General features: G+C 41.3%; 1 protein-coding gene across 1 annotated transcript in view; it reads right to left on the minus strand.

Moving 5' to 3' along the window:
• The window catches only part of CNTNAP2 (contactin associated protein like 2), a 1,359,261-nt gene that overhangs the window by 187,243 nt on the left and 1,147,555 nt on the right, over positions 1 to 24,463 (minus strand). Inside the window, exon 17 of the mRNA XM_029921999.1 lies at positions 14,184 to 14,420. Coding sequence (XP_029777859.1) covers positions 14,184 to 14,420 — 237 coding nt within the window. The remainder of the gene's footprint in view (positions 1 to 14,183; positions 14,421 to 24,463) is intronic.

Raw genomic sequence — 24,463 nt, forward strand, 5'->3', positions numbered from 1 at the left:
AAACACAAAATCATGGACATGGTGTGCAGGTGATGCTCTAAACAATACAAAGAAATATCCTGTATCTTGTTTATATGAGACTTATCGTTAGAAATGGAGAGGCTTAGACAAATTCTGGCCTTGTTCTGACCCTTCTGTGTGTGTGCCCATGTATGTGTATATGTGCGTGTGTGTGTGCATGTATGTGTTTCCTCAATCAGCCACACAGAGAGAGCCACAGGAAATGAGGCAACCAAAGAAGGAAAAATTATTCAGAACTTTGGGGCCTCAGGCCTTTGCTCAGCCATCAGGTTGGGATGATAGAAGGAGAAAGACAAATCAGCCCGATGTGTTCACTGCTCTCCACAGAACTCACTAACTTGCCATTTACACAGGACAACTACTAAGGGAAGTGTGCCCTGTAGATACGAAGAAACAGTCAAGGACAATGTGGACCTCAGGGACCAGACCTACTTGCAGGCAAGCTGAGAGTGTGAGACATTTAAAAGTAAAAGACATTTAAAACCATTTGTTAGACTGGTTGTTTTTAGATTCATGGAAGACAAGAAGTGTAGAGAGTTTCCGCTGAATCGTGGAGCATGTCTGTGAGAAAAGATAAAGAGTGATATTTTGTAAAATTCATATTATTGAGCATTTGTGATTATTTTAAGGCTTTCTGGGGGTGTTGGGAGAATAGTAAATGCAAAGTATGCCAGTGACTATATGGCATCCCTTGTCCCTGGAGCATGTCATTACGGCATCAGGAAAGGAAAGAGTAGAGTACGGAATTTATCAGCTGTTAAATACCTCTTCTGTGTCAAAGGCTTCAGGTTCGGTGATTTTACTTGTCTCCTTGGAGTTGCGAATTCTGAAGGCACAAAGACGTCCCTGGGTTCTTAAAGGCATAAGGATTTGAACCCAGAGTCTGGCATCCACTGTGTCTTTACAAAGATACTCATCATCTTTAGTAGAGATGATGGTATAGGATGAAAGAAAATGTTCCAGTAGCCATAAAAGTCTAGATGTGGAATGAGCTGACTCATGTGGTCCTATCTAGCACAGTCTGGATCCCATCTAGTGAATGTGTCATAAAGAAGACACTATTTTGGATATTATATAAGGTACTAGGGCTCCCCAGTTCTAATCCCAATCTGTCATTGACTAGCCACATGACTATAGATAATAAACTTCACCTCTGGGAGTCTTAGCATTCTTATTTATAAAAATAGGACCATGAACACCTACATCTTAAAATTGTTGTGATGATTAATAAGGTAAGATATGGGAACCTACTTAGTTTAGTGACTGGCATAAAATGAGGGTTCAATAAATGTCAGCTGAATAGAACATAATATCCTCTCCAACCGTGAGGTACTTTGATTCTGTGACAAAAAAGAGCTTCATGAACTCTTAACAATTTACGAGTAATTGAAGAAAGTATTGAAATAAATAACCCAATGACATTTGAATGTTAGGGCAAAGCTGAAAGTCTGAATAAAGATAAATTCATCATGGCAATAGAAATAAAACTTTTTTTGGAAATAAAACTTTTTGAAAGAACTCTTGATATTTTTAAAGAAGTTATGAAGTGCTATAATAACCACTCGTGGCTTATGATCCAGCAGGCTACTGTAAAAAGTCTTAGAAGCTAACATTTTTGCCTGTTTAGTAGGAATACCAATGTGTTTGAAATTTATAACTTCAAGTTGATTTATAACTTCAAGTTCTGAGGTGATTCACATGACTTAACTTACATTTTTAACTGAATTAACAAGATTCCATTATAAGGAATTATAAAAGCCAACGGGCTAACACAGAGCCATTTAAAAGGGATTTAAACTAGATTACTTCGAAGGTAAAGTTTTAGGAAGCATTTTACTTATAATGTTACTAATCTCTGACTCTGAAATCTAAGAAGTGGCTGGCAAAGACTTTGTGCAAATATTTAGGCTACATTTGATTAAACATGAGAAATACCGAGATTCATTATCTGAACTGGAGTTGTCCTCCTTAATCAGAGGGCAGAGGGGCAGAGAGACCATTAATCACTTGAGATAAGGGGAAAGTTTTAGATTGGGTTTCTAGAACACAGCAGTCACTTTTTATTTTTTGAAATTCTGTAAGGATTCAAGGGACCAATGTTCTTTTCTAACGACCTCAATAATAACCCCAAGAGGAGCCTTCAGAATCCATTCTTATTTAATCTCAGGTGTGCTTGCTACTTTAATGATGTTCCAGGCCAAATGATTCATGACAATTCTACGATACAGACGGGAGTTTAGCCAGGGCCCCAGTACTCCAGAACTGGACAATGAATGCAGGCTGTGGAAGAGCACAAATCTGAGATCTAATGTCTGCTGACCTTTGTCATCTCTGAGCTTCCAGATGATACGTGTCACTGCCACGCAGAGATACGGGTGTGCAAGATACAACTCTCTGCCATCAGTTAGGTAACACCACCAGTGTGGACAGTGTGGACCCTTAACTCTAAGACCTCTGTCATCATGATTAATAACCTTAATGATAATTTGCATTTTCATAAGATCATTGTTTTCAAAGTACTTTTACATTCACCAGTTCATTTGATCCTCACAATCCTCTGAATAATACATTTTATATAATTAATGCAATTTAAAAGCAACTGAATGCCAAGTGAGTGGTCTGACGGTCCAGTTTTGTATTCAATAATGTTGAAATCGGAATTCCAGGTATTCTTGCTCCATTGTTGTAAACAATGCTGATTTTCCCTCTTTAACTGGGAAACAGTATGAAAGTACAGATTCATATTTTTAAAAATGAAATTCATTTAGAATAGCGTTGTTTGTCTGGGGCACCTGGGTGGCTCAGTTGGTTAAGCACTGGACTCTTGATTTTGTCTCAGGTTGATTTTGTCTCTCTGCTCCCTACCCCCAGCTCACACGCTCTCTCTCTCTCAAAATAAATACATGAACTTGAAAAGATAAAATAAATGTTTATTTATTTTTGAGAGAGAGAGAGAGAGAGAGAGAGAGAGAGAGAGAGAGAGAGAGAAAGAGAAAGAAAGTATGCATGTTTGTGAGCTGGGGAGGGGCAGAGAGGGAGAGAGAATCCTAAGCAGGTTCCAGGCTGTCAGCATGGAGCCCAGCAGGAGGCTCAATCTCAGGAACCATGAGATCATGACCTAAGCTGAAATCAAGAGTTGGATGCTTAACTGACTGAGCCACCTAGGTGCTCCTAAAATTGTTTTAAATGCTTTAAAATCCTTTAGGTTTTAATAATATATGTTTAAGTGGTTTTATTTTGGTCATACTCGAGACTCGTAGGGCTTCTTAAATCCCTAGACTTGAGATTCATTCATGAAAAACGTTTTTTAAAGAGTCTTCTCCCTTAGTGAAACTCCTGTCCCCAGAATTAGGTGAAACTCACCACTATTAGCCTTGCTGATGAGACTTTGTAAGTGTCTTTACCATCAGAACCTTCAGAATGGTAAGTGGTAACCTTCCCACATAGTAAGCTTTCAGTAAGTGTTTCCACATTGCACTAAACTTGGCTCAGTGCATATGAAGAAATGAAATTATTATTAATGATCAAGCTCCTTGATATTATTTCACTCTTACAGCACATGTACCTGTTAAATTTTACTGCCAGTAATTCAATTTAATTGAGAATCTTTGCTTTATAGAAGTTTAGAAGCCACCTTATTTTTAGTGAACTCATCACTTGATCATGTGTCCAGACCTCATGAAAATAATACCTTTAAAATGCCAAGCAAGGGATGGCTCAGAGAACTCAGATGACCCTAATAATTTGCACATCCTGAGGATTTGGCCTTACTGGGAGAAAAAAAAAAAGTAAAATATACACTTACCTAAATCAACCATGACTATAATCAAGTACAATTGATAGAGATAAAGATATGTAAATGAGGTCAAAGTCAGGTTGATCTACAAGATGGGTCAATGAAAAACATTTGACAGGTCAGTTCAAAAACCTCCAGGCTTGATCACTGAAGAAAGTAAATCTCCTCCAGCCAAAACTGTCTAGAATGAGCTCAATTGCTAAGGCCAGAGCTGCCCATTAGAAATGATGAGCACACAAAAAGGTTGTGAAGCAGAGAAACTGCCTGTCAGGCAGGTCTTTACGCCCTGCAGATGTGAAATGCTCAAGGAAAATATGGAGTTTGGTGAATGAACCTGCTCGAAAGGGAGCCGAAAGGGTGAGTGATTTAAGAGCAAACCCCTGCAAACAAATGATTAGACTGGTTCCTTTTAGGTTCATGAGAAGAAATGTAGAGTTTCAACTGCAACCACAGGAAGTGACAGTGTTAGTTTTGTAAACTTCACATTATTTGGAGTTCTGCTTATTGCTGAAGAATGAAGAATAAAAGCATTCAACAACACACACAGAAAGATCAGTTGTATCCCAAAAAGGTCCCAAACCTGGCAGGTATTAGAAAATGGCTGAAATTTGAAAAAATGTTATTCATTCCATACCAAAAGAAAAGTTCAAAAACTGTGTTCTCATGTGTCTGTTGGCCAACTGGATGTCTTCTTTGGAGAAATGTCTGTTCATGCCTTTTGCCCATTTTTTTAATTGATTAATTAGTCTTTTGGTGTTGAACTGTATATGTTTAAAAAATTTTTTAATGTTTTTATTTATTATTGAGACAGAGAGAAACAGAGAATGAGTGGGGGAGGGGCAGAGAGAGAGGGAGACACAGAATCTGAAGCAGGCTCCAGGCTCTGAGCTGTCAGCAGAGAACCTGATGTGGGGCTCGAACCCATGAACCGTGAGATCCTGACCTGAGCCAAAGCTGGATGCTCAACCGACTGAGCCACCCAGGTGCCCCTGTATATGTTTTAAATACATTTTAGATACTAACCCCTTACCAGACATGTCATTTGCAAATATCTTCTGCCATTCCGTAGGCTGTATTTTAGTTTTGTTGATTATTTCCTTTGCTGTGCAGAAGCTTTTTATTTTGATGTAGTCTCAATAGATTATTTTTGCTTTTGTTTCCTTTGCCTCAGGAGACCTATCTAGAAAAATGTTGTTATGGCTGATGTCAGAGAAATGATGGTCTGTGCTCTCTTCTAGGATTTTTATGGTTTCAGGTCTCAACTTAAGGTCCTTGATCCATTTTGAATTTATTTTTGGGCATGGCATAAGATCATCAGGGAAATGCAAATCAAAACCACACTGAGATACCACCTCATGCGTGTCAGAATGGCTAAAATCAACAACACAAGAAACAAGTGTTGGGAAGGATGTGGAGAAAAAGGAACCCTTGTGTACTGTTGTTGGGAAAAGCCACGGTGGAAGATGGTATGGAGGGTCCTCAAAAAACTGAAAATAGAACTACTCTATGATCCAGTAATCATGCTCCTGGGTATTCACCCCAAGAGTAAGAAATCACTGATTTGAAAGGATATATGCACCCCTGTTTTTACTGCAGCATTCTTTACAATAGCTAAATTATAGAAGCAGCCCAAGTATTCACTGATAGATGAATGGATAAAGAAGATGCCACACACACACACACACACACACACACACACACACACAATGTAATGTTACTCATCCATAAAAAGGAATGAAATCTTGCCATTTGCAACAACATGGATAGAACTAGAGAGCATAATGCTAAGCAAAGTGAGTTTGTTAGAGAAAGACAAATACCATATGATTTCACTCATATGTGGAATTTAAGAAACAAAACAAAGGGGAATAAAAGAGACACACCAAAAACCTGTCTCTTAACTATAGAAAACAAACAGGAGGTTGCCAGAGGGGGAGGAGGGAGAGGTGGGGGGGATGGGTGAAACAGGTGGATTAAGAGCACATGTACCTTCATAAGCACTGAGTGATATATAGAATTGTTGAGTCAGTATACTGTATACCTAATGTATACCCAAAGCTAATGTAACACTGTACGTTAACTACACTGGAATTAAAAGAAAAAAGTCCTCCCAAACTGTTTTCTCTATAATGTTCAGTGTTTTAGAAAGGACTGGTTACCTACTGGATTGTTTTTGAATGTTTACTTTCTGTGTGTGTGTGTGTGTGTGTGTGAGGTGGGGGAGGGCCAGAGAGAATGGGGGACAGATGATCCGAAGCAGGCTCTGTTCTGACAGCAGAGGACCCGATGGTGGGTTTGAACTTATTAACTGTGAGATCATGACCAGAGCCAAAGTTGGATGCTCAACTGACTGAGTCACCCAGGTGTTATGTACCCAGTGAATTTTTAAATCCTTTCCTCTGGGGAAGTTAATGGACCAGGTTCATCTTTATACCTGGGACCCCACAAAACCCCCCAGGCCAGGGGTAATGACATTTAAAAAAATTCTTTAAAAAATTTAATATTTTCAGGGTGCCTGGGTGGCTTAGTTGGTTAAGCCTCCGACGTCAGCTCAGGTCATGATCTCACGTTCGTAGGTTCAAACCCCACGTTGGGCTCTGTGCTGATGCTCAGAGCCTGGAGCTGCTTCAGATTCTGTGTCTCCTTTTCTCTCTGCCCCTCCCTGCTCATACTCTGTCTCTCTCTGTCTCAAAAATAAATAAAAAACATTAAAAATATTAAAAAGATTTAATGTTTTTATTTTTTTGGGTTGGGGGAGGGTCACACACACACACACACACACACACACACACACACACACAGAATCCGAAGCAGACTCCAGGCTCTGAGCTGTCAGCACAGGGGCCGATATGGGGCTCAAACTCATGAACCGTGAGATCATGACCTGAGCCGAAGTCAGACCCTCAACTGACTGAGCCACCCAAGCCATGGGAAATGTATTTTCCTACCATGAAATTTGCTAATGATGTGTCAGCTATCTCTGTAGCTTTGGCCTTTTGGAATCAACTTGAAAGGATATTCTTTGATCCCTAAGAATTTATGAGCTTTTGTCCATAAGTATTTTCTTACTTTTTCCTTCTTTTTTTTCCCTGAGACATTTAAGTAGATTTTCTTCATATGTTTCTATGATATTTTTAAGTTGCATCTTAAGGTTTGAAGTTTTAAGATACATAGAGAAGGAATATTTCCTTCTCTTGAATAACACATTAAGAGGAAAGGGAAAAAGGATTCTATTCTTGTGCCTTTGGGCCTTCATCCAAACCTACAAAGGCTCCTGTTCAAACTGGAAATGAAAAAGCAGCCTGTGAAAGGCATCTCTCTCAGCTGGTTTGGAAGTCTCCTGCAGGCTGGGAGGAAGACTGGTGGCAGGCCATTGTCACCCACAGCTTACCCTAGTTCCTTCCACACAGGGAAGAGATTCTACGGTGCATAATTCCAGTATTTCTTTTCTTTTTCTCTCCCATTTGTTCATAATGTTTTCTATTAATTAATCCCCCCGCCCTTCCCAAAGTCTTCAAATCTTCTCTCTCAAAAACAAACAAACAAACAAAAAACCCCCAAAAACAACAACAAAAACAAAACCAAAAACCAAAAACAAGCCTTGAGTTTACTCTGCTCGCTGCGTTCGGAGTCATGGAGATGCAGGATCTGTGCAGGCTTCACAGCAGTTTGGGCAAAGCTGCCTCCTCCCACACTCCAGGAAACCCTCCCGTAGGAGGCACGGTGGAAATCCTCTCTCCTCTAGAGACTCGTGTCTGAGTCTTTTCCTTCCAGCAAAACAGAATCCTGAACTATTTTGTCCTGGCTCCAGATGGGTTTTGTTTTAGGAAGAGATACGGCCATTGCTGAGGTGACCCACGCTGTCTCCTGACAGCGATGGATAATCTGCACCAGGAACTGCACACCCAGGCATGACCCCATGCAGGGATGACTGCCTCCAATTATACCTTCCAGAATCTCTGCATGTTCCTCAGTCCATCCAGGGTTTGGGCATGGACACTACCTTCCCACCTTTGGAATACTATTACTGTGACCATAATTAAGCAGAACTGACATTTTATGACACTGCCATTGCTCCAGAAGTAGCAAAGTGGCAGGTCAGTACTCGGAGGTAATTGAAATGATGCCAGTTCGGCATCTGACATTTAAAGCGTTTAGGGAAGGACTAATGAATGACATGATTTAAAGTGAAAACAAAAACACCAACACACACACACAAATAATAATAAGGACAGAGTGTTGAGAATGGAACGTGACATCTGCTATTGGACTGATGTCAGGCGCTCTATTTGGAAATGTATTCCCACTGTTCCATGCGATGCTCACAGTGAAATTAAGAAGTAGGTGTTCTGTAGTTCTGAAGATGAGACCAAGTGGAGCTAAAGAAGCTGCAAGAGTGGAAGCTGGCTTCAAACTTACATCCAAGTCCATCAACCATTTTCTTTGTAGGGTCTGATCTGGCCACGACCAGTTCCTTCTACCACATTAATAACACAGATCTCAAAATGTCAAGTCAGTGTCCGGAGATTTACTGGAGAGTAGGCGACATCGCTGGACCACAGTGAGGCGGTTTGTGCTCCAGCGAATTTAATGATGGTGGTGTCCTCTGTCCACCACTCAGTCGCTCTGTGGTCCTGGGACCTTGCTCCCTCCAATTTTGGCCTTTATCTGAATGACAAACAAATGAATGTCTGAGCAGCAAACAGAACTCCCTACACTTGAAAACTGGCTTCAGACTATTTAAAGATATGAATTTTTCCAACTGCAATTCTGGTTTGGCAGATGAACATGAATATTTTTTTTTTCAGAAAAAAGAGTGCAGACAAGTGAATTAGGGGATATTTTTGTGCCTCCTGATGATAAATTCTTGCTAAACTTGGTGCGGTGAAGGGATCATAATGAAGTGTTGGCAGCAGCCTGGGTGACAGCTGATTCACATCTAGTGCTTTCATACACTGTAGACTTCCCTGATTTCGTAGCAATAAACCATTGGAATGTTTTGAAAATTTCAATGTAGTCAGACTCAGCTACACATTCAAGGCTTTCAGGCACATTAAAAATTCACTGAATGTTTGCTAAATAAATGAATCAATCAATAAATACAGCTTATACCTAGATGTTCCTACCCTTCCACAACAAGAAAGAGAGGGAAGGTTTTGTTCAGATCTTATATCCTAAAAAAACTTTGGGATACATTCTGCATCCAATAAAATTCTTCTTTACAAAAATTTTAATGTTTATTTTTGAGAGAGAAAGACAGAGTGAGAGTGGGGACAGGGCAGAGAGAGAGAGGGAGAGAATCTGAAGCAACTCCAGGCTCTGAGCTGTCAGCACAGAACCCAATGCTGGGCTCGAACTCATGAAATGTGAGATCATGACCTGAGCCGAAGTCAGAGGCTTAACTGACTGAGCCACCCAAGTGCCTCTAAAATTCTGCTTTTTTTTTTTAAACTGAATCACAATAACTAAAAAACTTTAAGACTTGGGGTTCTGTCCTTAGTTTTGTATCAACCTACATGAAGCACCAAGCCTTGGTGAGAAGCAGTAGTACCCAGTGGTGAAGAATATAAGCTTTCACTCAAATGCCTATATCCAAATAGCAGTCCTCACACTTAGTAATGTGTGAGCACTGCGTGTGGCAAGTTGCTACACCCATTTAAGTCTCAGTCTCCTTCTCTGTAAAATGGGGATGATGATAATAGTACCTACCTCATAGGACTCTCATGAGTATTAGGTGATGTTAACACAATCATAGAGCTAGCACGCTGTCTGACACATAGTAAGTTCTCATGAATGTCAGCTGTCTTCATGGGTACATGCAGGAATTAAGGATTGAAGGTTTTTAAAAAAAGTTTACATATTTATTTTGGGAGAGAGAGGGAGAGCACATGTGAGTGGGGGAGGGGCAGAGAGAGAGAAAGAGAAAGGAAAAGAGAATCTTAAGCAGGCTCTACACTGTCAGCACAGAGCATGACGCGGCACTTGAACCTACCATCCTCAAGATCATGATCTGAGCTGAAATCAAGAGTCAGACACTCAACCGACTGAGTCCCCCAGGATCCCTGACATTGATGATTTTTATTAGGACGTGCATTAGTTTCCAGGACCTGCCATTGCAAAGTACCACTAATTGGGTGGCTTAGAATGAAAGAAATTGCTTCTCTTGCAGTTTTGGGGTGGAAGTTGAAAATGAAGGTGTTATCAGGGCTATGCTTCCTCCGAAGGCTCTAGGGGAGAGTCCCTCCTCCAGCCTCTGGTGGCACAGGCATCGCTTCGCTTGTGGCTGCACCACTTGAATCTCTACCTCCGTCTTCACGTGACCTTCTCCCTTGTGACTGTGTCTCTCTCTGTGTCCTGGCCTCTTCTTCTAAGGAGACTCTCACTGGATTTAGGACCCACCCTAATCCAGTATGACTACCTTAATCACATCTGCAAAGACCGTATTTCCAAAGAAGGTCACATTCTAAGGTTCCTGGGGGACACGAATTTGGGGAAGGTGGACACTATTTAACTACTCTAGCATTTAATTACGAAAATTAAATATAGAAATTATTGTAGCCACTACAGGTCTGTTACTTTGCCTCTTGCTTAAAAACACAGAGGAAACACAGAGAGCGTTTGCTTCTAACGATGTTGGTAATTTCTGGTTTGAAATAAAAATGAGGTTGATAGTCATAAAATTTTCCAGTGTTTTGGGGCTTGACTCTCAAAGAAGAAATGGGCCTAATTAGCGAAAACCATCCTTGGCATGGTCAGGCAACTATCCATTTGGTTCCCAGTGCAGGTCCCCACTGATCCTGGGGCTGACACACCCAGACCCAGAGCCGAGACTTCCACATAGGCTGGGTGCTGCTCTGTTTCTAGACGCATCCACAGCCTTAGCCGACGGGCTGTCAGGGAATTCTGTCATGGGATGCAGCTATCTGGGCTGAGTTACATCACTGCTGGGTGGCGAACACGAGGAAATGGGCTAGTGTGTGCTTCTCTCGGCAGACGATGTGACTGGCTGGACAGTCTGGTCATAGGTTTCCAGGATGCCCTTGGCTTCCTTACAAAACATGAACCCCCCCCAGCCAGCATGCTTATTCATATGCAGGTGGCCCTGGGAGAGCTGAAGACTGAGCTGGTGATCAAATCTTTATAGATTCATTAGAAGAAAGCTGGGAGCCTCCTTGATAAGAGGCTAGAGGAAGGCAGAGAGATCTTTCTTGTGTATGTAGACTTGCTGGCAGGGGATTGTGAGTAAAACTGCATCATCTAAGAAGCAAAGGGGAGTTGTCAGGTGGGACCTGCTTGAATCCAGTCCTGTTCTCTTGAGCTTAATGATGTGGCAACTCATGGAAATTCGATTTACAAACACAACCATATATTCACTCAAGAGAAAGAGAAATAGGGCAAGTAGGTAGGGGAGGTGGAGAGATTGAGTCAGAGATGGATTGAGTCAGAGATAGTCAGAGATAGATAAGGAATGTGCTCCCGGGGTGTGGGGGATGGAGACTAAAAGAAAGGGGGAGGAGGGAGATTGAGATGGGGGTGGTGGGGAGCGAGAGATGGAGGAAAAGAGGGAAGAAAGGAGGAAGGAGGGAGGGAAGGAAGGAAAGACAGGGAGGAAGAGAGAAAAACAGAATTTAAATAGTGTGTATCATTTGCCACATTCCCTTGATGACTTCCTACCAAGGGAGACCCTGGATGATTTGCCCCCTTGGGCTACATTGGGTCCTTGTCTATCCTAGTGTGTGCCTTGCACGTGGCTGAGTGTGACACAAATGTCTCAAGGTTTTTATTTTCATACAGCTTGGCCCCAACAAGGCAATCCCTCCTCTAGTGCCTGCAAGTAGGGTAAAGAACTGGGATCTGTTAAACGCATTGAGAGATGAAGCTTTCAGGGCCGATTTAATTCTATGCAATTTTCACCAGAGATGCTACTCCATTCCAGAGAGCACGGTCAGGTGCTATCTGATTTCTGGTTCACAATCAGATATTTTGTAAGGAGAGACAGTTGACCCTTGATAGGAACCCTGCCTCTTAGTACTGTTCTTCACCCAAACAGGAACAAACAAGGAAGTCAGAGAATACATCATTGTATAAAGAGTAGAAAATACAGCACACAACAGAAATGAAACTAACTATGGTTTTTTTTTTTTTTTACCTCCCCTAAAAATAATGGAAGTCAATATTTTGGTGCATTTTCTTATAGTTTGCTTTCCTCGTGTGTGTGTGTGTGATTTTGTATAAACATGTAGTCAGGGTGTCCACAATATAGCGGGACCTGTGGCATTCACTTAGCAAAATGTTGTAAACACTCGTCACATCCATAAGCACAGACCTGTATTATCAAAGGACGGTCCATGAAGGATGTTGATGAACTTGTTCTTTGGTAGGTGACTGTGACCACTCTCTAGAGGCTGAGTTTTTTGGCTGTGGCCCCACTATGAGGGTGTGGTCACAGGAGCTGCACTTGGCTCTCATTTCTCTGGAAGGTGACCCAGAACAGAGGGGGTACATGGCTGGAGGCATCACTGGGAAGATGAAATTCAGGAAGGAGCACGCAAACGAAGCTTGATTCCTTTCAACCAGAACTACCATTTTTCTCTCCAAGTCAAGAAGATATTTGTGTTGACTCAGAAGGATGCCCACGGATACTTTCCAAATATGTTTTTCAGTTTTTATTTTTATTTTTGTTAAAGCCCTGAACTCACCCTGCTAACCAGACATTAGAAGAATATTTAGGTGTCCTTTGTGTAAATTCTTTGAAATAATCATCACAGAAAAGACACAAGCTTCATTTAACTTTATCTCTAACATTGGCTGTGCTGAACGGTATACACCCCTGCCTCTGTATTTGTGAATATTACTTATCAGCCCCCAGAAGTTCTGTAAGAGCCATTGTGTTTAACCTAACTCCAAAAAATGAGGGGGTCATGATGTTCTTTAGATTGGTACTTATGCAGTGGAGTCTCTCAGGCATTAAGACTTACTTGATTGCATTCAGACATCACTTTGGCAACGGAATGACTACAGTAAATTAGCATCAAGCACAATGAATGGTAATTGCAAGACTGTCATTTCTACAAGTGCAAAATTAATGTGTTCTGCAAACCCATCCCATTGTGTGGCACAGGAAAATCATGGGGCTAGGCTGTTCTCAGCCGAGAAACGCCCTGTAATAGCACTGTTAATGTGGTACGGTGTCACTCAGCGACGGTGTTCTTTTCCACTTCTGTTGTTGTCTTGTGCTCATTCTTCGAACCCTGCCGGACCTCATTTGTATGCTTACATTGTAGCACTGCCAGACAGTAGCCTGGATGTACAGAGAATGTTACGGAACAATTCCTCCTTCTGTGTGGCATCTTGTGTGAATAATGCCAGCATAAACCATCCTCCATGTCGTCATAGGAGTATGAATAGGCTACTTATGTAAAGCTTCTTATTAAGAGATATACCAACCATTTACAGAAAACTTTACCCAAATACTCCACATTCATTTAGACAGAGACGAGTGATTTATATGCATTTCAGTGGTAGCTTAGGAAAAGTACCAGCTCTGCAGGGCTCCATCCCTCTTATTTACATATGGGAAATGAAGCCACAGACGAGGTGAGTGCATTTCTTCCAGTTGTGTAGGATTGCGGGCTGTATCTTGAATGACAACATGCATATGCATTGGGCTCCCGTAGTCTGCTGATTGGCTCTACAGAATTTATTAGGGATTAAAGACTCATTGAAGCCTGAAATAATGCACTAATAACAGGTGCTCAAAGCTGACTGATCAGAGGTGGTATCTCACTATTCCTGCAGTTTCGCTAAGGCTGAGAACCACTCACAGAGGCATCGTGTGTATGGGTCATAATAATGGTAGGGACAATAACTGGCCAGACAGATTTCCTTCTGAGTCTAGCTCAAATCCAGTCCCTTGGCAGTGAGGGTTGGGGGTTGGGGTGGGCATCCAGATTGCTGGTGCCCTGACTGATTTGCTGCAACAACCCATCAGCTTGAGAGGCGGCCACCAGACCTCCTCTGACTTCCCTGAGTGGGAGGGTCAGGCCTGAGTCCCCCTTTCAGAGGTCACCTACGCTGTCACTCATCATTAAGGTGTTATGGGGATATTTGCTTTGGAATGCTCTAGCCCGTGCATGGTGGGCTGGAATTTGGCTGGAATTCCTCACACACACATCCAGAGCTTCTCTCCTCTTAGTGAATGGCAGAGATCAGAAAAGGCTGTAGGGGGACTTCTCACTTAAGGCGGGAGAAGAATTCTGAACACCTTACTCTCAGAATAGAGCACACTGTGGACAGTTGAAAAATCACAAAATAGATGATTCGGGCTTATCTGTAAAAACGGCCGTGGGAAGCGGCCCTGCCTTACCCTTGTTGCAGAATGTCCCATCGTAGGCCGTGTCGGAGCAGTCACAGGAGTAGCCGTGGTACTTTTCCAGGCACCTGCCCCCGTTCTCACAGTTGGCCCCGTAGCTGGTACAGTGACCGGAACATCCGGATTTGAACCCGGACGTGACCTTCGCTCTTTCCTCCAGGTCCAGCGTCACCCCGTTCATCCTCAGGGAGCGGATGCAGCCCAGGAAACCCTGCTGGCCCCCGGCACCACCTGGGAACGACAGAAGGCACAGGGCTCAGACGGGATTACCGTTACTGTGGCTCCCGGACCCGGTGGAGGTAGACCAGGAGGCCGCTAAGAGTGGCCAGCATTCTCACTTTCGAGTTCCCCTGCCTGATAGCAAATGCTGGGAGCTTTCCCCCCGTAGGCCATTAATGTCAAATGAAAAGAGGCTGTCTTCTGAGAAGCCATGAATTTGCCACAGAAAGAAAATGTTTGGAGATACACAAAAATTATATACATCGTTTTGGAAATCTAATCTGGTTTCCTAAAGAAGTTTATAGAAACCTCTAGGTGTTTTTGTTCTTTAATCTCACGGCATTCACTTCCAGAGCATTATCTACTGAAAGAAATATAAAGAGGCAGAGAAACATGAATATATTAGCATAGTTAACAAGTCAATTAGTTGGAAGGCATAAATCCATTTGAAATGTGACCGCACGTCCTGGGTCCTGGCTTTTGTCTCAGGAAATACTTGGTTTTGAAGTTCCCATGAAGGCTTCCCAGAGCTTCTGGGGGGTCAGAAGTTGGAATTGATAATTTTACACGAAAGTCAGCCACACCACATTTATTACCAGGTCAGGTTAGATTTCACTGCTTTTGTCTAAATGCCATTGCAAGACATATAGCACAAAGAGCAGGTTCACTGTGATTTTTTAAGTTACAGCGTTAGAGGCTCATGAGCATGAAAATATTAAAATATTCCTAACAAATTTCATAGAGAGATTCATTGGAGCATTATATCACAAGTGAATTTAATTATGTCTGGAATAACCTTGGCTACGATTTGTTTTTAAGCAGCTGGTACGAAGTTTATATACATGTCTGCACCTCAGAGTAATGACTTTTCTGGAAATTAAATACAATGATCGGTCATTAAAATTATTAAAAGAAATATCTGCTGGGGATTTAGAAAAAAATACTGTTAATAAAGTTACCTTTTTTTCCTTGAGGGCTATGGCGTAGGTAGTGTATAAAGCAGCTTGTGTCATTTACCTGATTCACCCAACAGCCGGGCAAGACAGGCATTATTGTTACTGCCCCCACTGAACGGATGAGGAGACTGAGGCTCAGCAAAGCTCAGAGGTTTACTCAAGGAGTCATAGCTCCAAAATGGCAAAGTCGTGTTAGTTCTGTCTTATTATTGAGCATATGGCGTGAAACTCTGTTCTGTGTTGACCACTTAATACAGATGACGGGCTAAAGGGTCAGGGCCCCTATTGATGTACGTGTTTCTGAGATATGGACTGGGATGCCTTTAAAAGTGGGGTGATCAATAGGGTTGTCAGTGTCTGGATGAGACTGGTAGGTGGGGGTGATCACTTACTCTGGTACATTGAGAAGAAGAACATCAGGGAGTCAACTCATCAGACGGGGCTGCTGGATGAAAGGCTTTCGTCGCAGAGATGGATGCGTTTGCTTAGGTGTGTAAATCCTCAGCCATGAAATGGCAAGTGACTGGCTCTGTGATCTTTATAAACTCCAGCCTTGCCTTCTCTCATTGTGTAGTTCATAGGTTTGAATGATGATTCTCCAGGGATTGTTACTTATTATCAAATAAAATAATTGAGGAGAGAATTAATTGAAGGGACTCCAATACCTTTTTTGATCAAAGCTCTGGAATATTACTAGATGGCAAAAGAAGTGATTAAAAACAGCCACTTTGAAGGATTTCCCATCTCGCAATCTGCCAGCTCAGCTTCACACACCCCTGCGCTGAAGAGAATCTGAGCCTTTGCTATGATTTGGAAGAATTTCAATTGTGCGTTAAAATTTCAGTTTGGTGTCTATCATTTTAGTGACTATGGCTTTCACTCTTGCAATAAGGGTTTTCCAACAGGCCTTTTGTTCAACAAACGCCTAGCCATTTAACTTTTCATCACTAGTCAATTAAGACAATTATAGCCTATGAAAATACACAGAAACTTTTAAATCATTGTTTTTAGATATCTCCCGCTTCTTTTCCTCATTGCAAATGTAATAGGTTTTTATTGTGGAAACCATAAACACACCGATAAGCAAGATGGAAAAGAGAATCTGTAATGCTTCTCAGCTATAACTACTTCTACTTTCAGCAAATGGCCTTTCCTACTTTTATCTATGAACATTCATATGTGTGAAAAAAATAAAACAAAGGAAGAATTAAGGTCACGATATACACATTGTTTTGAAATTTGCTTTTTGCACTTAATAAATCATATTTATTTTCTGAGCAACAAATGTATGACTAGAACATCTTGTTTAACATCTGCAAAGCATCTCATTTCGTGAATGCTCTGTAACTTATTTTGCCATTCCTACCATTGGGCTTTTAAGCTTACTCCAGTTTTCATTTTCCATGACACTCTAATAAATACCCTTGTAAAAACCTTGCACACTTGGTTAGTATTTCCTTAGAATTAATTCTTTGACGTGCAATTGCCGGATACAAAGTCATACACATTTTAAAAGCATTTGAAATACATTATCCTCCAAGAATTTGTCAATTTGTATTTCACCAGTAGGATATGAGATTCCCACTTTTTCAAATACTAGGCAGAATCCTTTTGAATTTATGGGCTGAAGAAAAAAAAAGAGTATTTAAAAAAAAGAAATAAAAGAGTTTATTGTTTTAATTTGCATTGCTTCAAACACTGTGAGCTGAATAATTTTTATGTTTTCACCATTTTTAGTTTTTGCTTCTTCATGTATTTTCCTATTTTGGGGGAATAAGAGAGGATATATTTCTTATTGATCAATAACAGGATTTTTGGCTTTAACTCTGTTATAAATCTGGCAACTATATCCTTCCAAACTGTGTCTTTAACTTATATGTGGTGTTTCTTTTTCTCTGTGAATGTTTATATAGTGCCATCCATCTTCTTATTTGTACAATTTATGACTTTGGTATTAAGCTTTTATAAAGTCTAATCTAAAATAATATAATAAACCTAATCTAAAATAAGATAATTATTCAACTATATTTTCTTCTAACACTTTTATGATTTCACTTCTCTTAGCATTGTGATCTTTAATCTATCTGGAATGTATTATAATTTAGAAATAACTTCTATTTAATGGGTCTTAGTAATAGTTGCAAGTTTGAAGAAGAGATTTTTAGATGTTAATACAAAAGAAGTTTTGAAGATTTGAAAAGGTCCAGTTGGCAGAGCAAATAATCTAGGTTAGATCATATTTTTATTAGATCATTAAGGTAAACAGATTTATGTATGTATGTAATTATTTCTGTATACAGTCCTGAAGAGGTTTTTCTGGCTCTCTGCCTCTTTGTTTTTGATTCTTTCTGGTCTTGGTCATTCTGAGGCTCTACATCTATCAGTCTTTCTGCCTCTGTGCCTGTATATCTCTCCCTAATCAGGGCTGTTGACCATTCTGGGTCAGGTGTGTGGCTCTCATCAAGTCACTTAATCTGTCTCAGCATCAGGTGTTCCTGTCTATAGAAAGGGGGTTTGGACTAGATTCTGTCTCCAGTTCCTTCCAGCTCTAAATTAGTCCAGTTCATGATGTACAATCTCCCTCTGTGCTTCTGTGTCTCTGTGTCTATATTTCAGTAAATTGCTCTCAGTTTCTACTAAATTTACTTCTTTGTACCATTGCCCAACTTTCCCCCACTTCCATTAATTGACCACAAAATATGAGTGTGTTCTAATTTTTATTTGTTGCATTCATTAAATAAGGTTTTGTACTCCCTTTTCTTAATTTATAAAGCAGGTAAAATGGAATGCCATTTCTCTCTGTATAAGAGAAAACGAAATAAATTATGCACTTTTCTTACTTAGATGACCCCTGATTTATTAAATGGGTCAGTGAGCTGGAAAGTACTTTTACTGATCTAGTCGATATGAAGAAGAAAATGTTTTGTCCTGAAAATGGTCATTATATGTTATGCAAAAGATGTTAATACACTAGAACTGGTGATAATTACTTGAGTTCAACTATGTGCTCTATATAAATCTTTTTTGGTGACAAATGTCAGAAGTTTAAATTGTAGGTCTGCAAGCAAAAATGCTACTTAACCTCTGTTAATTAAAAAATCAACACACTGTCATTGGAGAGAGCCCCCTGCCTTGCAAGGGCTTCATGCACATTAGTCAGACCTGCGATAATTATCCAAGGTGAGATGTGGGTTTAATTTATATGTCATTTTTCATGTGAAATGCTATTCAAGTATTGCAATTAAAGATTAATTATGAAAAGGCTTTATCTACCCATAACGAATAATACAACCACAGAATGCACAGAAGATTGGGGCAAAAAGAATCAGGTAGTAAATGAAGCAAAACAGGTGCAAGTAATAATCAAGAGGAATTCTAAAAAAATACAGTGTCTTCAAACTCAGAGCTTTGTCTTTTTCTAAGGAGCTAAGTGGGATTCCAGAGTACCTTAGCCCAGAGAGACTGGCCATTCATTCACCACAGAAAGGAATCACACTGAAGCTGAAATATAGGAAATCTAATGTATCCCCCTGAAATCTAATGTATTCCCCTGTAGTTACTTATTTCAGGTCTACTATGAGCCAGGCCTTGTTTAGATGTCTAGAAGGTCTTTAGAAAGTCTTTGCCCTTTTAAAGCTTATAAACTTAGAGAGAGGGAGGGAAAAATTTAACAACACACTCAATAAGCATGTGAAGTACATTGTGTGTTAGAAGGTAATGTCCACTATGAGAAAAAGCAGTCAGGTGGTGTTAGGTGGGATCAGGAATAAGAGTGGTGCGGGGGTGGTTACAATTTTAAGTGGGGCCATTGGGATAGATCCCACTGACAGGCTGACAGAAAGAGCATCCAAGGGGCTCAGTTGATGAAACCTCTGACTCTTTTTTTCAGCTCAGGTCATAATCTCGAGGTCCAGGAGTCTGAGCCCTGTGCTGGGCTCCGCACTGACACTGCGGAGCCTGCTTGGGATTCTTTCTCTCCCTCTCTCTCCTTGTCTCCTGCCTCTCTCTCTCTCTTTTTCTCTCTCAAAATAAATAAACTTAAAAAAAAAGAAATATTATCCAAGACCATATCACTGGGAAGAGAGTTTCAGGATAAAGAGGTCGGGGGGGTGGTGGGTGCTGCCTACAGGTGGGAGGAGAAGGTCGGGTAAATGGGGAGCTGCTGCACAGTGCTGAGAAATGCAAAGCCACTGACCGGTTCACCTGTGCAAGGTGTTGGAAAGGCATTGCTAAAGAGATGAGGAGACCTATTTCTTGCCTGTGGGTCAATGCAACCATACAAACAGTACACTATGATGCAAGGTGAAGCGAGACAGAGGAGAAGCAGCAAACAGGGGTGAGGAAAGCATGAGCTGTGGTCACATAGATCTACTTTCAGGAGCGCCTGGGCTCAGGTCATGATCTCACGGTTTGTGAGTTTGAGCCCACCATTGGGTTCTGGGTGCTGACAGCTCAGAGCCTGGAGCCTGCTTCAAATTCTGTGTCTCCCCTTCTCTCTCTGCTCCTCCTCCATGGACGTTCTGTTTCTGTCTCTCCAAAGTGAATACATGTTAAAAAAAATTAAAAAACAAAACAAAACAAAAACAAAGACCTACTTTCCTCTACTGGCTTGGCTGCTCACTGCCTGGGTGATCTCCCCAGCTCCTCTCAGGCCTCAGTCTCCTGTGTGTGTGTGAAATTAGCATAGCAACATGCACCTTGCAGGGTCATATTAATAACAGACGATAATACATTCCTTTGCGGTAATGCTCAGTTAATGGTAGCTGTCGTCATTATTATTATTTATTATAAACAAAATTCTACAGAAGTACAGGTTTGGAATAAATTAAACAGGGCTAAGGTGAGTGTACAAAAACCTGATACCTCTGGTGTTATGGAAAGCACTGTGTTGCCCCCAAATTCCTATATTGAAGGCTAACCCCTATTGTGATTATATTTGGGGGGATAAGGCCTTTACAGAGGTAACTAAGGTTAAATGATAACATAAGGGTGAGCTCTAATCTAATATGACTGATGTTCTTTATCAGAAGAGGAAGAAACACAGGGCTGTGTACACACAGGAAAATGGCCATGTGAGGACAGAGTAAGAAGGAGCGGTCTACGAATAAGGAGACAGGCCTCAGGAGAAACCAACTCTGGAATCTTGATCTTCGACTTCTGGCTTCCAGAATAGATTTGTTGCTTAGGCCCCTGGTCTGTGGTATACTGTTATGGCAGCCTGAGCAGGCTAATACAGGGAGTAAAAGGTTGATGTCAAGCTTGGGCTGGTCCAGGCATGCCTGAGAAAAAGACCTTTTAACCGCACTATTTTTCTGGAAGATCTGGGATTAGGATGGGTGTTATCTCTCTCTTGTCTGCTGCGCAGGGCTGTATTTGGATTTGGGGAGCTGTGAGCTGACATGAGGGCCTTGAACCTGTGACTGGGATGGTGTGAAAGACTGGTGTGACTTCTCTGTGTCCAGGTGACTCACCCGGGCTTTGATCCACCCACCCTCCTCCAGGGCAGCCATTCCTGGCCTGTGCAGGTGAGCAAACATAACTATGTGCTTGGATAGGCATGGCCTCCCTCATTGTGGATGCTGCACCTGCTGTATCTCTTATTCTATATGTTACCATTGTCTCTTAGGTCTTGACTTTCAACTTGAGCCCATAGGAAAAAACCTGCAGTGTCAGTATGGTGTGTAAAATACACTCCCATTATCTGGCCAAGATGAGAGCCTCAGGATGGTGAAGCTGTGTCAGTAGTGGAGAGAGTTAAAGGATGTTGGACCACGTTATTCAGTGCAGCTGCATGATTGACAAGTATTGATCAGGGAAGCCTACGTCAGCTAGATATTGGAGGGCATATATGAAAAAGTTTTTACATACTCAGAGAGCGGAGGTTTAGAGAATTGCTTTACAGATAATGCTCACGAGTGCTCATTCATAACTTCATTCAATAGAATAGATTTTTTTTTAAAAGTTCATTATCACTGCATGGATTTTCTTATGTCCTCAGGGCAAAGGACATGCAGAATCTGTGAATCCAAACTATTTAAGCTAGAAGGAGACTTCAAAATAGAGGCTGAGGGAAAACTGAATTTCTGATAGCACAGAACACTCATGTGCATCTAAATGTGAGCTGCTCTGTGATGGGGAGGAAGGTAGGAGGTCTGAATTCATTCTGGAGGCCATGGTGGCAGGGCAAGAATAATAAATTACTAGCTATTTCAAAAGCTAATATTAATTGGATGCTAGCTGTACAAGATATTGTTCCAAACTACAGGTTGTAACTTTCAGAGATAATTATTATCATTCTTACTTTATAGGTGAAGAAACTGAGGCCAAGAGAGTCGATGTGCCCAGGGTGACACAGCTAAGAAGTGGCCATTGGCCATAACTCACTGCCAGGCTATCTGGGTTTTAAGCCTGCACCCTTGGTAATGGCTGCCATCTTGATTTTTGGGCTTGTGTCGCAGGTGATTCTTCTACACATGATATGTTTCTAGTCATTGCTGTGCTTAAATGGAAAATGCTGACAGAATGATTAATATCTGAGATGAGTCATTCACCCCTTGGCAAAATACTCTCCCTGAAGCCACAAGGATGGCTGAAGCCGAAAGAGGAATGCAGTGCCAACAGTTCAGAGCCAGAAACAGAGATGTCCATGCTGATCTCTAGGTCAACAGAGAGACCACTTCTTTGATGCCGTTATTGAAATGATATTTTTTCTTGGTGAAAGGCTCACGTTTAACTTTAAAACCAGAGTAGTTATGGGTTTTAGTCCCGGATAGTGGGTGGTGAAGCACCCCTACTATACCTGGCCTGAAGGTGCTGGTTCAGAGGGCTCTTGGCATCAATTCTTAGAGAAGTGGCACTGAGAGAGAATACAGTGACAAACCACCACATCTTAGCCAGATCCAAATGTGAAAATATTCATAGTACTTTAGTAGATTTCAGCACAAACCCAAATTTGAAATACATCAGCTTTGAACCCTGTCTACATATTTCTCTTCCAAAACTATCTGTATGTTATTGTTCCTGTTATGTATCCTGCTGGTGAACCCTGCTTATCTTTGGAGCAAAATAAGCCTCTTCTTTTTGTTGGTTTTAATGTATTTAATGTATCCTAGATTTTCTCCCTCTCTCTCTCTCTAAGACAGACAGACAGACACACACACACACACACAGACACACACACACACACACACACAGACATGAGGCCAGGAACCTGAAGCAGGCTGATTTACCTCTCTCTCTGTCTTCATTATCTGTCTTTTTAAGTCTACTTTTTAAACAATCAGATCCGGTCTCTTTCATCCAGAGTCAGGAACCCCCAGTGCTGTTCCCACCTGTCATCTTGTTGTCCCCCTCTCAGACTGCAGACTTCAAGCAAGTCTTTGCAGACATTAGTCCCAGCTCAAGGCTGGATTTATGGATCTGGGAGGGATCAGCATGGCCTTGATTACCAGCCCTCCAGGATGTCTGAGCTTTCCAAGACACGAGGGGGGAGGAAAAGAAGAGGAGTCTTGGGGATGGAGAGGGAAAGGGAGGAGCTGGCAGAGAGGCTGAGGACAGAACAGTGGCACACTTTGAGGTCAGGACTGCAAAGAGGGCTTGGGTATGAAGGTTAAATAGTACTGGGAGGTCATGTAAAACAAGGAACCCATGAGAGGCTACTTGATCTGCTTATTTTTGAGACGGACCTTTCGGTGTAGAAGTAAGAGAGTAGCTTTAGTGGGTGAAGACACACCTCTGACTTAAGAATCGATTACAGCAGAAGACGGCTGTCCCTGCCTGGGTGGGAGGGGGGCATTTTAAGGTTGTGTGTGGGGATGAGAGACACCTGGAGGGGGAACAGGAAGGGGTTGAGGCGGATGGGAACTAGCCCTTCCACATCCCGAAGTAAATGTTTTCTCCTCATGCTCAACTTTTCTTGAGGAGCACGGCCCAGGGCCCGAGTGTTAGCTTCTCCCCTGAGGCACACAACACTGGAGGACGCGATTTGTAATCTCAAGGGAATGAATATGAGCTCATGTGTTGACAAGGCCTTGAAGGAAAGCCCACACTCCAAGGGAAGGACTCCCGTATCAGGAGGGACAGAACTGCAAGAGAGCAGGCATAAAGGAACCAACATAATTGACATCTTAATTATTGCACTGACACGAAAGAGCAGTGAGACTAGGATAATGATTCCTCTGTGATATTGGAATCACGGGGCGATGACAAACTGTGATGAAGAAGAATTGGTTGGAGATGTTGAGAATCAAAAACCATGGCATAATAATCAATAGATTTCTAAGGATTGGAAAGCAGACTAGATAAAGCAGAAGAACATTGTAGGGGGTTGAAATACTGGGTCAGTAAACCCTCCCCAAAGGCAACAGGGAGGGATAAAGTGGCTAAAAGAATGAAAGAAAAGTTGAGGACTATGTAGGGTAGAAGTGCTGTCGTTTGTGTACTAACAAGCTCAAAAGAAAAGAGTAACTTGGGGGAAGGAACTATTTGAATAATGACTCAGAATATTCTAGAACAGAATGAAGAGGCTCATACTAAACACAGTATATAAGATATACTAGTAACAGAGTATATAAAATATATACTAATATTGCACAGAGTAGATAAGAAAAAATCCAGACCTACGCCTATTGCTGTGGTTCTTAACCTGAGCCTCAAACTCCAGGTGTTCAGATACAGGAGTCAGGAAGCTGGAGAACAGGATAGGAAACACCTGTCATGTTCAAAATTTTCACTAGCCTCTAAATGAAATTTAGCATTTTCTTCAATTAGGACTGTAGGAAAAATCATAACAGGATTTGCAGTATCTGCATTGCTATTGCTGATAGAAAATTATACATATGTTTCTATTACATAAGAGTTAATAGGTCTTTTGAAGTCTCATTTATGATCATGAGGAATTTGAACTTCAGGTAGTTATTAGACCAGATGCTATGTCTTGTTATTTATAGCACTGCTATTACTATTATATCATGAATTTGCTGTTTTAGATGTTTGATAACTTAATTTTACTGTATTTGGTTTCTTTTATAATTTGGTATATTTTATGTTATTCATATAATACATCTTTCTGGGAAGAGGAAAACAGACTTTAGCAGACTG

This window comes from Suricata suricatta, chromosome 2, assembly GCF_006229205.1.
Source record: "Suricata suricatta isolate VVHF042 chromosome 2, meerkat_22Aug2017_6uvM2_HiC, whole genome shotgun sequence".
Classification (NCBI taxonomy): domain Eukaryota; kingdom Metazoa; phylum Chordata; class Mammalia; order Carnivora; family Herpestidae; genus Suricata; species Suricata suricatta.